This window comes from Macaca fascicularis, chromosome 1 (genome assembly GCF_037993035.2).
Source record: "Macaca fascicularis isolate 582-1 chromosome 1, T2T-MFA8v1.1".
NCBI lineage: Eukaryota > Metazoa > Chordata > Mammalia > Primates > Cercopithecidae > Macaca > Macaca fascicularis.
Genome location: NC_088375.1, coordinates 83,259,708 through 83,272,872, shown reverse-complemented (window position 1 = coordinate 83,272,872; position 13,165 = coordinate 83,259,708). Strand labels below are relative to the sequence as shown.

The 13,165-nt window shown below is 37.6% G+C and overlaps 1 protein-coding gene across 1 annotated transcript in view; it reads right to left on the bottom strand.

Moving 5' to 3' along the window:
• Positions 1 to 13,165, bottom strand: part of DNAH14 (dynein axonemal heavy chain 14) — a 526,180-nt gene that overhangs the window by 21,143 nt on the left and 491,872 nt on the right. Inside the window, exons 77-79 of the mRNA XM_045397720.2 lie at positions 10,702 to 10,929; positions 3,437 to 3,634; positions 886 to 1,085 (exon numbers count right to left, since the gene is read on the bottom strand). Of these exons, the coding sequence (XP_045253655.2) occupies positions 886 to 1,085; positions 3,437 to 3,634; positions 10,702 to 10,929 (626 nt within the window). The remainder of the gene's footprint in view (positions 1 to 885; positions 1,086 to 3,436; positions 3,635 to 10,701; positions 10,930 to 13,165) is intronic.

The window sequence follows — 13,165 nt, the reverse complement described above, 5'->3', positions numbered from 1 at the left end:
GCTACCACTAAGGAAATGACATTGAATATGATAGATTTTTGAATTAAGTCCCACAGACAAGTCTCTAATAAGCAAAGGCAGCAAGATTGGGATAATTATAGCCTCTTAAAGTGACCAAAGGGACATTAATAAACATATCTAGTATGTTTATTAAAAGCATTTCCTTATAATATGTTGATATCTTAAATATTTGTAATGTTTAAGAGAATTGGGCCTCGTAATACCTTGTGTTAGATTGGGGTCAGTCTTGTGACCCCGATTAAAAGAGATAATTGAGAAACTGATTTATGATTTTAGGTTGAAATCTCATTAGATTGATATATAATATTAGGGAATAAGAGAATTTAAGATTCACCACATTTATTTGATTATTAGATTTATAAAAGTTACTCAAAGATTTGAGAAGGTCTGGCAGACAAATTGAAGTACATTAACTTTATAATGAATATTAATATATTTGAAAATGTTTGATTAAGTTTATAAATGGGAGCAAACATTTAAATATCTTTTAAAAGTGTTAAAATTTGTTAGACGTACAAATTGAAAAATTAGAACTTAAATACATAAGGAACTAATTGAAGTAGAATTTAGTTTCTTTACCATGTAGACTATACTTTTCTACATATCTCTTCAAATGAATTTTTTTTTTTGAGACAGGGTCTCAGCCTCCCAAGTTCTGGGACTACAGGTGCTCACCACTACACTCGGCTAATTTTTGTATTATTTGTAGAGACGGGGTTTCACCATGTTGCTCAGGCTGGTCTGGAACTCCTGAGCTCAAGCAATCTTTCCCCCTCAGCCTCCCAAGGTGCTGGGATATAGGCGTGAACTGCCAGACCCAGCCTGATAATTTTTGACCAACAGTTTTTCTTAGCGAGTTCTTACCTGATCCTGAGGTTGGCAGTGGTAGTTTTTGGTTGCATGGCAATCAGATTTTCAATAAACTCTTCGCCTTGGGTCTCCCAGCAGCTCCTGATGGCCTCTGGGTGTATTCCTAAGACCTCGGGAGGGTCGTCATCAGGTAAGGACTGGATAATGTGTATGTAGTCCTTTATGCTTGCAGATCCTGGAACTGGCTGACATATCTGAAAATTTAACCATTTTGTTAGCTTTTTTTCTTCAATCCTGCTACTTCTGAACACTTTGTTAGTTTTTGCCAGAATAAGATATCTACTTTCAGTAATGCTTGAAGACAATATTTTCCCATGAAATTTTATACCGAAGGCTTTTTTATTGCATGTTGTATATTCTAGACACTGTAGAAAGCAACATCTGGGACTACTGTATTGTAATGTGCATATGATATGCATGTATAACTTTCTTGTTGGGAAAAGAGAGAAAGAAAAAAAAAACACTTTAAAGGTGAGGGTGATTCTGACCACCCATAGATAATGAATGCAATTAAGGCTTGAACAAATCACTTTACTTTAGTAAAACCTATAGAAGGAATGTGAGAATGATCTTAAGAATAACTGATCACTGACCAAGAAGAGAAATGCATTGTTCATATAGTCAGGAAAGTGGGTAATGGTGGCTTTCTTGATATCATTAAGTAAAATGTTGAAGAATTAATAAAGGTCAGAGGGAAAAATCAAATAACAGTCACTGATAAAAAAAATTACCTGCAGAAGAAGCAAGATTATGGCAAAAAACAGGAAGAGTTGGCAAGCTGAAACTGTCATAAAATTCCCAGTGTTTTAAAGCAACTGAACAGTTGAAATATAAATTTCAGAATACATTTCTGTCATGTGATATAATTCTGCCAATGCAATTGTATACTGTATGTTACAGTATACCTTATTCTCTTAGTGCATACTTAATGTAATAGTGTGTACGAAACCATGCACATTGTATTCTTTGGGCAATTTTAAGAACCCTAAACTTTTTTTTTTTTTTTTTTTTGAGATGGAGTCTTACTCTATCACCCAGGCTGGAGTGCAGTGGCATGATCTCGGTTCACTTCAACCTCTGCTTCACAAATTCAAGTGATTCTCATGCCTCAGCCTCCCAAGTAGCTGGGATTACAGGCATGAGTCACCATGCCTGGCTAATTTTTGTGTTTTTAGTATAGATGGGGTCTCACCATGTTGGCCAGGCTGGTCTCGAACTCCTGACTTCAAGTGATCTACTCTCCTCGGCCTCCCAAAGTGCTAGGATTATAGGTATGAGCCACCACACTTGGCCAAAGAACCCTAAATTTAACTAAAATGTTATTTGAAACAGTTTTTTTTTTCTTTTTTTTCAGACAGGATCTTGCTCTGTTGCCCAGGATGGAATGCAGTGGTGTGATCATGGCTCACTGCAATCTCCACCTCCCGGGTTCAGATGATTCTCAGGCCTCAGTCTCTTAAGTAGCTGGGACTACAGGTGCACACCATCACACCTGGCTAATTTTTGTATTTTTAGTAGAGATGAGGGTTTCACCATGCTGTCCAGGCTGCTCTCGAACTCTTGGCTTCAAGTGGTCCACCTGCCTCAGCTTCCCAAAGTGCTGGGATTACAGGCATGAGCCACTGCACCCGGCCTTAAAACGTTTGTTTGTTTGTTTGTTTAGATGGAAATCTTAAAAAAAAAAAAAGCTCTCATAGATTTTTCTTCCTTAGCAAATAGTGCATAAACGACGTAATTTAATGCCTTCTTGTTGACTCAGGGTCATCAACATAGACCATTGCTATCCATTCTATAGATGCCTTACGAATGAATCTCCCTAAAATATTTTTACTATTTTCTTTATCTATCCATATCCTCAAGACCCCAGACAGACAACCTGGATATGACCTCTCTTTCTCTTGATTATACCAGCTCACAATGATCACCCACAGCTGTCGTCTTCCTTTTCATCTTCCATTCACCTCTCTTATCCAAATTCCCACCCATCAAAGTTTACGTCAAGTCCAACCCTCCACAGTCTAAGGTCAGAGGTCTGTAGGATTCTTTCCTCTGCTAGCAGCCACTCAACAGGCACACACAGTTGCTGGTGTCTAATATGGAGTTTTCTGCTCCACAAATGTGAAGGTTTGGATAGAGGATAAAAACTGAGGGGGAGAAGAGGGGATAAAGAACAAGAGATGTGGGATTTCTGTAAACTGACAACAGCATCTCTTCCCTATGGTTATTTTGAGCATTAAATGAGAAACATATATCAAGTGACTGGCATGGAATCGTTGATTTATAAATGTTATCTCTCTTGTGCTTTGTATCTTACACTTTGGGTTCTCAGAGGACATGAACTATTTTTAAATCATTCTTTTTGTTTACTGCCCTGCACAATGTTATATTTAATACAGTCATGGGTAAATTACTTTTATAATACTGAAAGCTAATAAAAACCTTTAAAAATGAACATCAAAATTCATTTAAATATGTATTTTAAATAATGCAACAATGTTTACTTTAAAATTATTGAGAAATGCAAGAAGATTAATTCTTTTCCTACCCCATCACTGGAGAAACTGAAGTCATCTTTCAGCACTTCAGGATTACAAAATTTGTAGAGCAGGGTCTTCAAGCATCGCTTGTCCCAGTTATCAATTACCCGGCCACCGTAAATCACTTCTCCAATCAGGTAGCGCAGTGCTTGCCATGAAATACTGGGCTGCCCTCTCAGGGAATTTTCCAACACCTTAATGGCAACCTTTAGAAAACCCATGAGTCTTTATTATTTCGATATGTGTTTCCAGCTTACTCACTCTGACTTTTTAACATAAAATCAACTCTCAAACAGCTACATATATTTTCTTTTTAAAAAATTTATAGAAATAGGCTAGGCACAGTGGCTCACACCTGTAATCCCAGCACTTTGGGAGGCCAAGGCAGGCGCATCATTTGAGGTCAGGAATTTGAGACCAGCCTGACCAACATGGTGAAACCCCATCTCTACTAAAAATACAAAAATTAGCCAGGCATGGTGACTCATGCCTGTAATCCCAGCTACTTGGGAGGCTGAGGCAGGAGAATAACTTGAACCCAGGACATAGGGGGTCACAGTCAGCTGAGATCACGCTACTGCACTCCAGCCTGGGTGACAGAGCGAGACTCCGTCTCAAAAGAAGAAGAAGAAGAAGAAGAAGAAGAAGAAGAAAAAAAAATATATATAGACAAATATATTTTATATATATTTCATTTGTCTTACTAGAATAGTTTATATTTACTAGAATTGTGTGTGTGTGTGTATATATATATATATAGTAAGACACAAATATTGAGACACACACTTTTTTTTTGAGACAGGGTCTCACTTTGTTGCCCAGGCTGGAGTGCAGTGGCCTGATCTTGGCTCACTGCATCCTTGACCTCTCCAGCTAAAGCGAACCTCCCACCTCAGCTTTTTTCCTCAGCCTCCCTGCCTGGCTAATTTTTGTATTTTTTTGTAGAGATGGGCTTTCGCCATGTTGCCCAGGCTCGTCTTGAACTCCTGGGCTCAAGTGATCCGTCTGCCTTGGCCTCCCAAAGTGCTGAGATTACAGGCGTGAGGCACGTGCCTGCGCTGGTACATTCACATTTATCCACTAGTTCTTTTTGGTTATTGTTGAATAGGCATTGAGCTATTTAATTGCTGTTATTTGTTTGAATAGGCAAAGCAGGCACGTGGTACTGAATTCAAAAAGCGCAAAAAGGTAAACAAGATAAAGTAAGATTTCTTCCACTCCCGACTTTAGCCGTCAGATCCTCTCCCTTGAGGGCACCATTGACAGAATTCTTGTGTATTCTTACAGAGACGTTCTAGTTGCACATAGGTTGACTTCTTCTCTTCTCTCTCCGTCCTTCGCTTCCCCTCTCCCTTCTTTCTATCCTCCTTGTGCTCTTCAACTATTTCTCATCTCCGCCTCCCTTTCCTCTCCCCTTTCCTTCCTTCCCTCCGTTCCTCCCTCCCTTCCTCCCTTCCTTCCTCCCTTCCTTTTTCCCTTCCTCCCTTCCTCCCTTCTTTCTTTTCTTTCTTGAGGGAGTCTCGCTCTGTGCCCAGGCTGGAGTACAGTGGCGCGATCTCAGTTCACTGCAACCTCCACCTCCCGGGTTCAAGCGGTTCTCCTGCCTCAGCCTCCCGAGTAGCTGGGACTACAGGCGCCCGCCACCTCGCCCGGACGGGGTTTCGCCGTGTTAGCCAGGATGGTCTCGATCTCCTGAACTTGTGATCCGGCGGCCTTGGCCTCCCAAAGTGCTGGGATTACAGGCGTGAGCCACTGCGCCCGGCCCTCCTCTTCCCCTTCCTTTCTGTTTTCCTGTCTTTTCCCCGCCACAAATACTAGTTTAGCATACACACTGTGCCGCAATTGGACAATATATTTCGGTTATCAATGTTCAGTGGCTGTAACAATTCATATTTACACTAACAGTGTGTGAAGGAATTTCTTTGTCACTGTTCTCTCATCCCTGCCACTAACAGGAAATGTTGGTTTATTTAATTTTTGCCAGTCTCATGGGCGGTACATTTGCTGTTAGTTTAATTTGTATTTCACCTAGTACTGGTTATTTTGAGCATCTTTTCTTATGTCCGTTGGTCATTTAAATACAATTCTCTGTACACCGCCTATTTTTCCTTTGGCTTGTTTGTCTTTTTCTTGTTAATAGATAAGAGCTCTTTGTATATCACAGATATTAACTCTCTGTCAGTCATTTTCGTTATCCTAAATCTGGCGTTTGTCCATTGACTTTATTTTGCCACCATTTGCCATATAAAAGCTTTTTGTAATTAAATATGCCTATCTCTTCTTTTATGGTTCTGGGTTTTCAATTAGGGTTACTTGTTCCCAACTCCAAGATTGTATATGTAATCTCCTAGATTTATTTTGGTTATTTATATTGTTATACATTTAAATTTTATTCCATTCTGGAATTTATTTTTATATAGGATGTAAGATAAAGGAACCAGTAATTTTCTTCCAACTAGATGGCCAGTCATGCCAGTATCATTTACTTTTTGAAAATTCCTTTTTCCTGAGTTGAAATATTACCTGTGTCAAATGTTAAAATCTCATAAAAACTTAGATTTCTGCACTCTCAACTATGTCTCATCGATTTATTGTCTACTTCTCTGCCAAACAATCTTGATTTTAGTATAGTGGATTTTTACCATGTTTTCATATCTGGTGAAGGAAAACCCCTTCAGGATTTTTCTTTTTTGTACATTTCTAGCTTATTCTTCAGCATCTGTTCTTCCATATGAATTTTATTAATTCCAAAACTTCTCTAATAGGATTTTAATTGGAACTGCAGTATATTTGATTATTAATTTTGGAAGAATTGATAGTTAGGATATGGGAAGTCTTCCCATAAAGAACATTGATGCATTTATTTAGGGGAGGCAGGATTAAAAAATGAACTGTGGAATCAGACTTCCAGTTATTACCTATGTAACTTGGGCAGGTTTCTTAGGTGGCCTGTGCCTCTATATCCCTATCTGTAAAATGAGGATAATTAGTGTTCTTACCTCATAATGTTGTTGTGGGAATTAAATAATTCGGATAAAGCAATCCAAATATTTTAAGCTCTCAACAAATGTTATGCCTCTCTTTTCTCTTTAATTTATGCTATTCCTTATTTAGGACCCATACGTTTCATGTTAAATTTATTCCTCAGTATTTAAATATTTTCATCACTGCTGTGAAAGTAACGTTTTGCCTACTTCCATTCCTGGGTGTTTATTACCAGGGAGGCTTTATTGATCTTTACATCTTTACATTTTTATCCAGTTACTTTACAAAATTCTCCGATTACTAGATTTTGTTTTACTAGTATCTTAGGTTTTCTAGATGTACAATTATATAATCAATAAAAAGATAGTTTTTTCTCTTTTTACAATGTTAATATGAATTATTATAATTTTCTTATCTCATTGCATTTACTAGAAATTCTAAGACACTGTTGAATTACAGTGGTAATAATGGGCATCCTTATCTAATTCTTGATTTTATTTGAAACAATTTCAGTGTTTGACTATGTGGAACATGTGGACATTGTTGTTTTTAGGTAGTCTTTTTCATATTTAAGTGGTTTCTTTTAATCCTATTACTTTAGGTTTTTACTAGAAATGGCTCCAAAATTCATAACAAATGCCTCTTCTACATCTATTGAGATGATCATATAAATTAGGATTATAAATTTCCAGTTACTGGGTCATTCTTGCATTAGTGGAATAAAACCAACTTGGTTACAGTGTATTACTCTTTTGTTTCATTGCTGAAATCAACTTATGTTTTATGTAGAATCTTTACATCTCAAGTCCTGAGTGAAATTAATCTACAGTTCTTATGTATATTATTAATATCTTTATCAGGTATTCATATTAACATTATGTTGCTTCATAAAATAAACTGGGGAGATTGTGATCTTTTACTAAGGTCTAGAATATATAATATTAATACTATCTATTTCTTAACGTTCAGAGTGAATTAAGCTGTAAAACCATCTCATTCTGGTGTCATTTGCAATGTCTTTTGTGGCAACTGGCCTAACCAAAATTTCAGTTTCTCTTTGAGTCAATTTTGATAATTCGTATTTTCTAGGAAATCATTGGCTTCATCTAGATTTTCAAATTTTATGTCTTATCAAAATCCATTTTTTTATAGCTGTAAGCTTTAAAAAATATATGAAAAGAATTTTAAAAATCCAATTTCAAAATTTATAAAGAATTTCTTTATTAGCTTTTATTTTCTTTTGTTTTCTAATTTCTTAAGATGGATATTTATTTCCCGTATGTTTTCTTTAATAGTGGAGACATTCAAGGTCAAACATTTTTTTTTCCTAACTACAGCTTTTGTTCTGTCATGTAATTTTTGGTCTGAAGTAGTCTCATTTCCATTGTGTTTGAGATATTTGTGATTTTATTTATTTTTATTTTTTGAGACAGGGTGTCGCTCTGTCACCCAGGCTGGAGTGCAGTGGCCCAAACATGGCTTACTGCAGCCTCAACCTCCTGGGCTCAAGTGGTCCTCCTGCCTCAGCCTCCCAAGTGCCTGTGAGTACAGGCGTGCCACCTGGCTTTTTTTTTTTTTTTTTTCCAGACGGGGCTTTCTATGTTGCACAGCCTGTGATTTCCCCTGTTTTTGTTTGTTTGTTTGTTTGTTTTTTGTTTTTGAGACAGAGTTTCATTCTGTCGCCCAGGCTGGAGTGCAGTGCTGCAATCTCAGCTCACCGCAACCTCCACCTCCTGGGTTCAAGCAATTCTCCTGCCTCCTGAGTAGCTGGGATTACAGGCATGTGCCACCATGCCTGGCTAATTTTTATTTTTAGTAGAGATGGGGTTACTCTATGTTGGTCAGGCTGGTTTCGAACTCCCGACCTTAGGTGATCCAACCGCCTTGGCCTCCCAAAGCTCTCGGATTACAGGCATGAGCCACTGCGCGGGTTTCATCATGTTGACCAGGCTGGTCTTGAACTCCTGACCTCAGGTGATCCACCCACCTTACCCTCCCAAAGTGCTGAGATTACAGCTGTGAGCCACCGAGCCTGGCTGATTTCTCTTTTAATATCCTATTTGATAAAAGGTTATCTGGAGTTATGTTTCTTAATATCTAAGTTGTTAAGATTTTTAGGGGTCAAATTTTTATTATATTAAATTGTGTTCAGATAATGTGGCCCATAAAATCATTAAAGGTTTTTCTTCGTGGCCATGCTCATGATTGAGTTGTGTAACAGTTCCTTGGATACCTGAAAAAATATGTACTCTTTATTAGAGGGATGGTAGTCTCTTGATCCATCTGTTAATCAAATTTATTGACTCCATTATTCTATTCTTTGTCTTATTTTTGTTTATTAGAGCTGTACAATCCTGATGGTGGTTTTTTGAAATTTCCCACAATAATTGCATATACATATATACATATATATGTACATGTATACCTGTGTATATATATGTATGTGTATATATATATGCTACAATATGCTGTTGTCTGAAGAATATAGCACTCTCAGTCATTACATTCTGACTGATATTAATATTGCCATTTCTGCTTTCTTCTGTTATTTTCTTGATAGTTTCAAAATTTCTTCATTAATTTCACTTTTTCTTATAAATTGCATATTCCTGGGTTTTGTTTTGTAACCCGATTTAATGGTCTTGCCTTTTATTGAGAGAATGCAGTCCATTTACACTCAATATAATGACTGATAACATTCCTTCCATATTGCTTTATGTTATTATTTTGCTTTGTTTTTTCTCTCCCTTTTATTTTGATATCTTGATCAAATTGTTATTTATTTTCCTTTTTTCTTTGTTAATTTAGACATTATACTGTTTCTATTAAAGGTGACTTTTCTTTTCTTTGAATTCATTTTCTTATTTAAATAAAAATATCAATTATTTACAGTAGACACCAACATGTCTAATATATGGTTCAAATATTTCCCCCTAATATATTATTTGCCTTTTGATTGAGCTTTGAATAAGGACTTGACAGAAGGGTGCTTGAGCTTATACTTTTAAATCAATATCCCAAATGCAGTGTTTTATGTTGTATTCCTGGTTAGGTACAGAAGTATTATGTCTGACAGGCAGTTGAACTTGCAGTAAATATGAAAGCCTCTTTTCAAAACTGAAAAAAGCCTAATAGAAACATATAGAAGACAAAGAAGGCTACCCATCTAGAGTGGGTTTAGGTTATAAATATCCAGAGGCAGAATCAAGATTTTCCTCAGAAAGTTTTTTTTTTTTTTTAAATTGCTGTCATATATATAAATGAATAGGTAATCAAGGGTGTAATGTTGTACACTGGAAGCACAATTGCAAGAAAGTTAACCTGGGAAAAATTTAAGCAGATGCTACCACGTGTTTATTTTAGCAATAAAGAAAACACCCTGCAATAAACAACAAACAGAAGGTTCTATATAGAGAATAGTAAAGAAAGACGATTGAGCTAAATTTTTCCCCAAACAATGGGTCAATGGAATGTCTCTTGCTTTAAATGAGTAAGTCATACTAACAAACAAACATTTTTATAGTAAATTATGTCTGTCAGGCACTCTTCTATGTGCCTGACATGTCTAATATATGGTTCAAATGTTTCCCCCTAATATATTATTTGCCTTTTGATTGAGCTTTGTACTTACATTAACAAGTTTGCCTATAATTATATAATGATCCTCTGGAGTCAGTACTGACATTTGGTCTCCCCCAGTTTGCTTTCTTTGGCCAAGGAAACTAAGACTCTGAGAAGTTAGTTTGCCCAATAGATTACATACTTGTACAGATGTAAGTTGTGGAGCTGCAATTTAATTCAGAAAAACTGGCATCAAAGACTGTGTTTCTTTTTTTTTTTTTTTTGAGGTGGAGTCTCGCTCTGTCGCCCAGGCTGGAGTGCAGTGGCGCGATCTCGGCTCACTGCAAGCTCCGCCTCCCAGGTTCAGGCCATTCTCCTGCCTCAGCCTCCCGAGTAGCTGGGACTACAGGTGCCCGCCACCACATCTGGCTAATTTTTTGTATTTTTAGTAGAAACGGGGTTTCACCATGTTAGCCAGGATGGTCTCGATCTCCTGACCTCGTGATCCGCCCGCCTCGGCCTCCCAAAGTGCTGGGATTACAGGCGTGAGTCACCGTGCCCGGCCCACAGACCATGTTTCTAAACGTTAGCCCTTATTGACTAGTTATAGAGTTCATTTTCTTACCACCATGTAAAACACTTAGTATTTGTGTAAGCACGTAGTAGGCTCTAAATTTGTATCTTATTGTTATTTATTTGTTGTTTGTTTTGAAGAGACTACACTTACCCCCAAGTCTGAAGAATTAAATTTATAAGCAATATTCCAGCCCAATATTCCATAACTTTTTCTTTCATTGATCACAGCATTGAAAAAACATAGGCTAAATAAAAGTTTTTTCCACCATTGTCCACAGTCAGGATTTTCAAATATCTCTTCTGTTACCTCTCCACTCCCAGTACATCCAAATGTCTGAAGTAAATTACTTTTCAATCCCTGGGGAGATTCCATGGCAATCTTGAAAACAGATGTGAGTAAAATGGCATGTGAGGACAGATGCAGGCACTGGTCTATAGGGCACTTGTCTTTCTACAACACTGGTAAAAGAACTAGGCAAGAATGTAACTATTTTCAAGACTCACTGGCAAATCCAAAATCTTGTGTTATTCTTTTGCCATGTAAAAATGTCTCTAAAAGGATTGTCCCAGATTTTCTATTGCTCCAATTCATATTTTGAAATGGGAAGTATAATGTTGTGATTAAAAGCACTCTTATTTGCTCAGAGTATAGGGCTTGGGATTTTAGGAACTTTGAAAATGAAGAGTTATGGGAGCCTAAACTTATGTGTCAATGGCAGTTATGAGGCTGTAACAGGACGCAGGCTGCATGGCCTATGCAAGGCAGCAGATACAGGGGGTCCCAAATCATGGGAAACAACACGAACTGAATCAACAGCAGCATCAGCACTAACTGAACCATCAGGAGAACAATTAACTGGGTATGTTACTAATTTCTTTGGTTGCATTGAAAGTCCATTTGGTTGACTTCTTAACTAGAATAATGGAAATGATGCGAGACTGAGGGTGAGGTGGGGAGGGAATCAATTGGAGGGCTTTTTTGAGAGTGTGGCTGTTAAGTCTGAAATTGTGAAGGGTCTGAAATGTTACCCTCCTTGCACAGTTTATATATAAACACACACATACACACATAAGTTGTATGGATATCTATATATGATATATAAATGTATGTATATATGGCATAGAGCTGTGTGTGTGTGTGTGTGTGTGTGTGAACATGAGATTTCTGGATCAGGGATCAGATTCCCATGTCCTGTGTGTGCATAGTGGGATTTGTACCATAAGAGGGGGACTCAAATTATGAAACTTGGAGCTTACAGAATGGCTGGCAAAGCAGCCTTTCCTCTTCTCAGAGATAGAGAAAGAGAGACAGACTTTTGCTTTGGAATGTAAACAAATCTTCTCTGGGAAAGAGGAGGTCTCTAGGTTTTTATACCCCCTGGAGTGTAAGCAAATGGCTCTGTTTTATCACCCTGAGAAGGTAAGTGGCTCCAGGAGGCAGAAGACAAGCTTCTCTGACTCTGTCACCCTTAGAATGAGAGCAAATGGCTCTGTGCACAGTAGAGGAGATATTCTCTATTTTCCAAGGCATGTCTGCCTTTCAAACATCCTTTAATTCAGGTTGCCAGCAATTGTTGCTTAGAAAGCCCTAATTGTGCAGAAATGAGAAAATATTTATAGAGCACTGTTTCCCGATTGCTATGATTGATTCTTTAAAGAACTCATTCTCATATATCTAAAAGTAGGTGTCTGTCCACTCCCTTAAGGAACTATATCTGAAGGGGAAAGTGAGTGGAAGGAGGGCAGAGAGAGAGAGCAGAGAGAGAGAGAGAGAGAGAGAACGAGAGTTAGTTTTGATTTTTAGTGACAGCATACTATTTTATCACACAAATGCATCATAATTTATTTGGCCTTTTCCTAGAAGTGGGCTATGATTAAATTGTATGAAATTTATAAACACTATCTATATACTGTGAAATTACCTTCCTTTCTGGATTAATATCTCCCAGATATTACCTTGTCAGCATTATGTGAGAGTAGTTATTTCATCACATCCTTAATAACACTAACTATATCATAGTTATAATCTTAGCCAATTTAATGCAATTTTCGATTTGTATTTTTCTGATACCTAGGGGCTGAACTTTTATTTTTAAAATATGTTTATTGACCTTTTGTGTCCTTTGCCCATTTTGTATGGAATGTTAATGTTTTTCCGACTTATTTGTAGGTGCTCTTTTAATATATCAAGAAAATTATCATCTCGTATAAATAATGGCATATGAAAAACTCCCATAAAGTTTTATGTATGCACTAATTATAGCAACATTTGAAATGCTGATGGAGACTTAAAGTGGAAGTGGAGCGATGGACTACTTGGGATGAAATATTCCCTGAAGCGCTATCTCTGTTCCTCTCTGACACCCTTCATTCCCCTACCTCCACCCCCCAATCCCCGTCTCCTGACCAAAGATACAAGGCTGTCTGAGAGCTTGGTCTGCTGGTCTCTGGGAGATAAGTGGAATCTTTCGAGTCTCAGACTAAGAGCTGTGGGTTTCTCCAGTCCCTGTTCTGTCTGCCCCAGGAGCTGGGTTGTTGGGAAGTGGTTCAGTACTGTCAGTTTGGGTAGGTACATACAGGAGATGGGCAGAGCTGGGAAGCAATGTGGCAGGAAG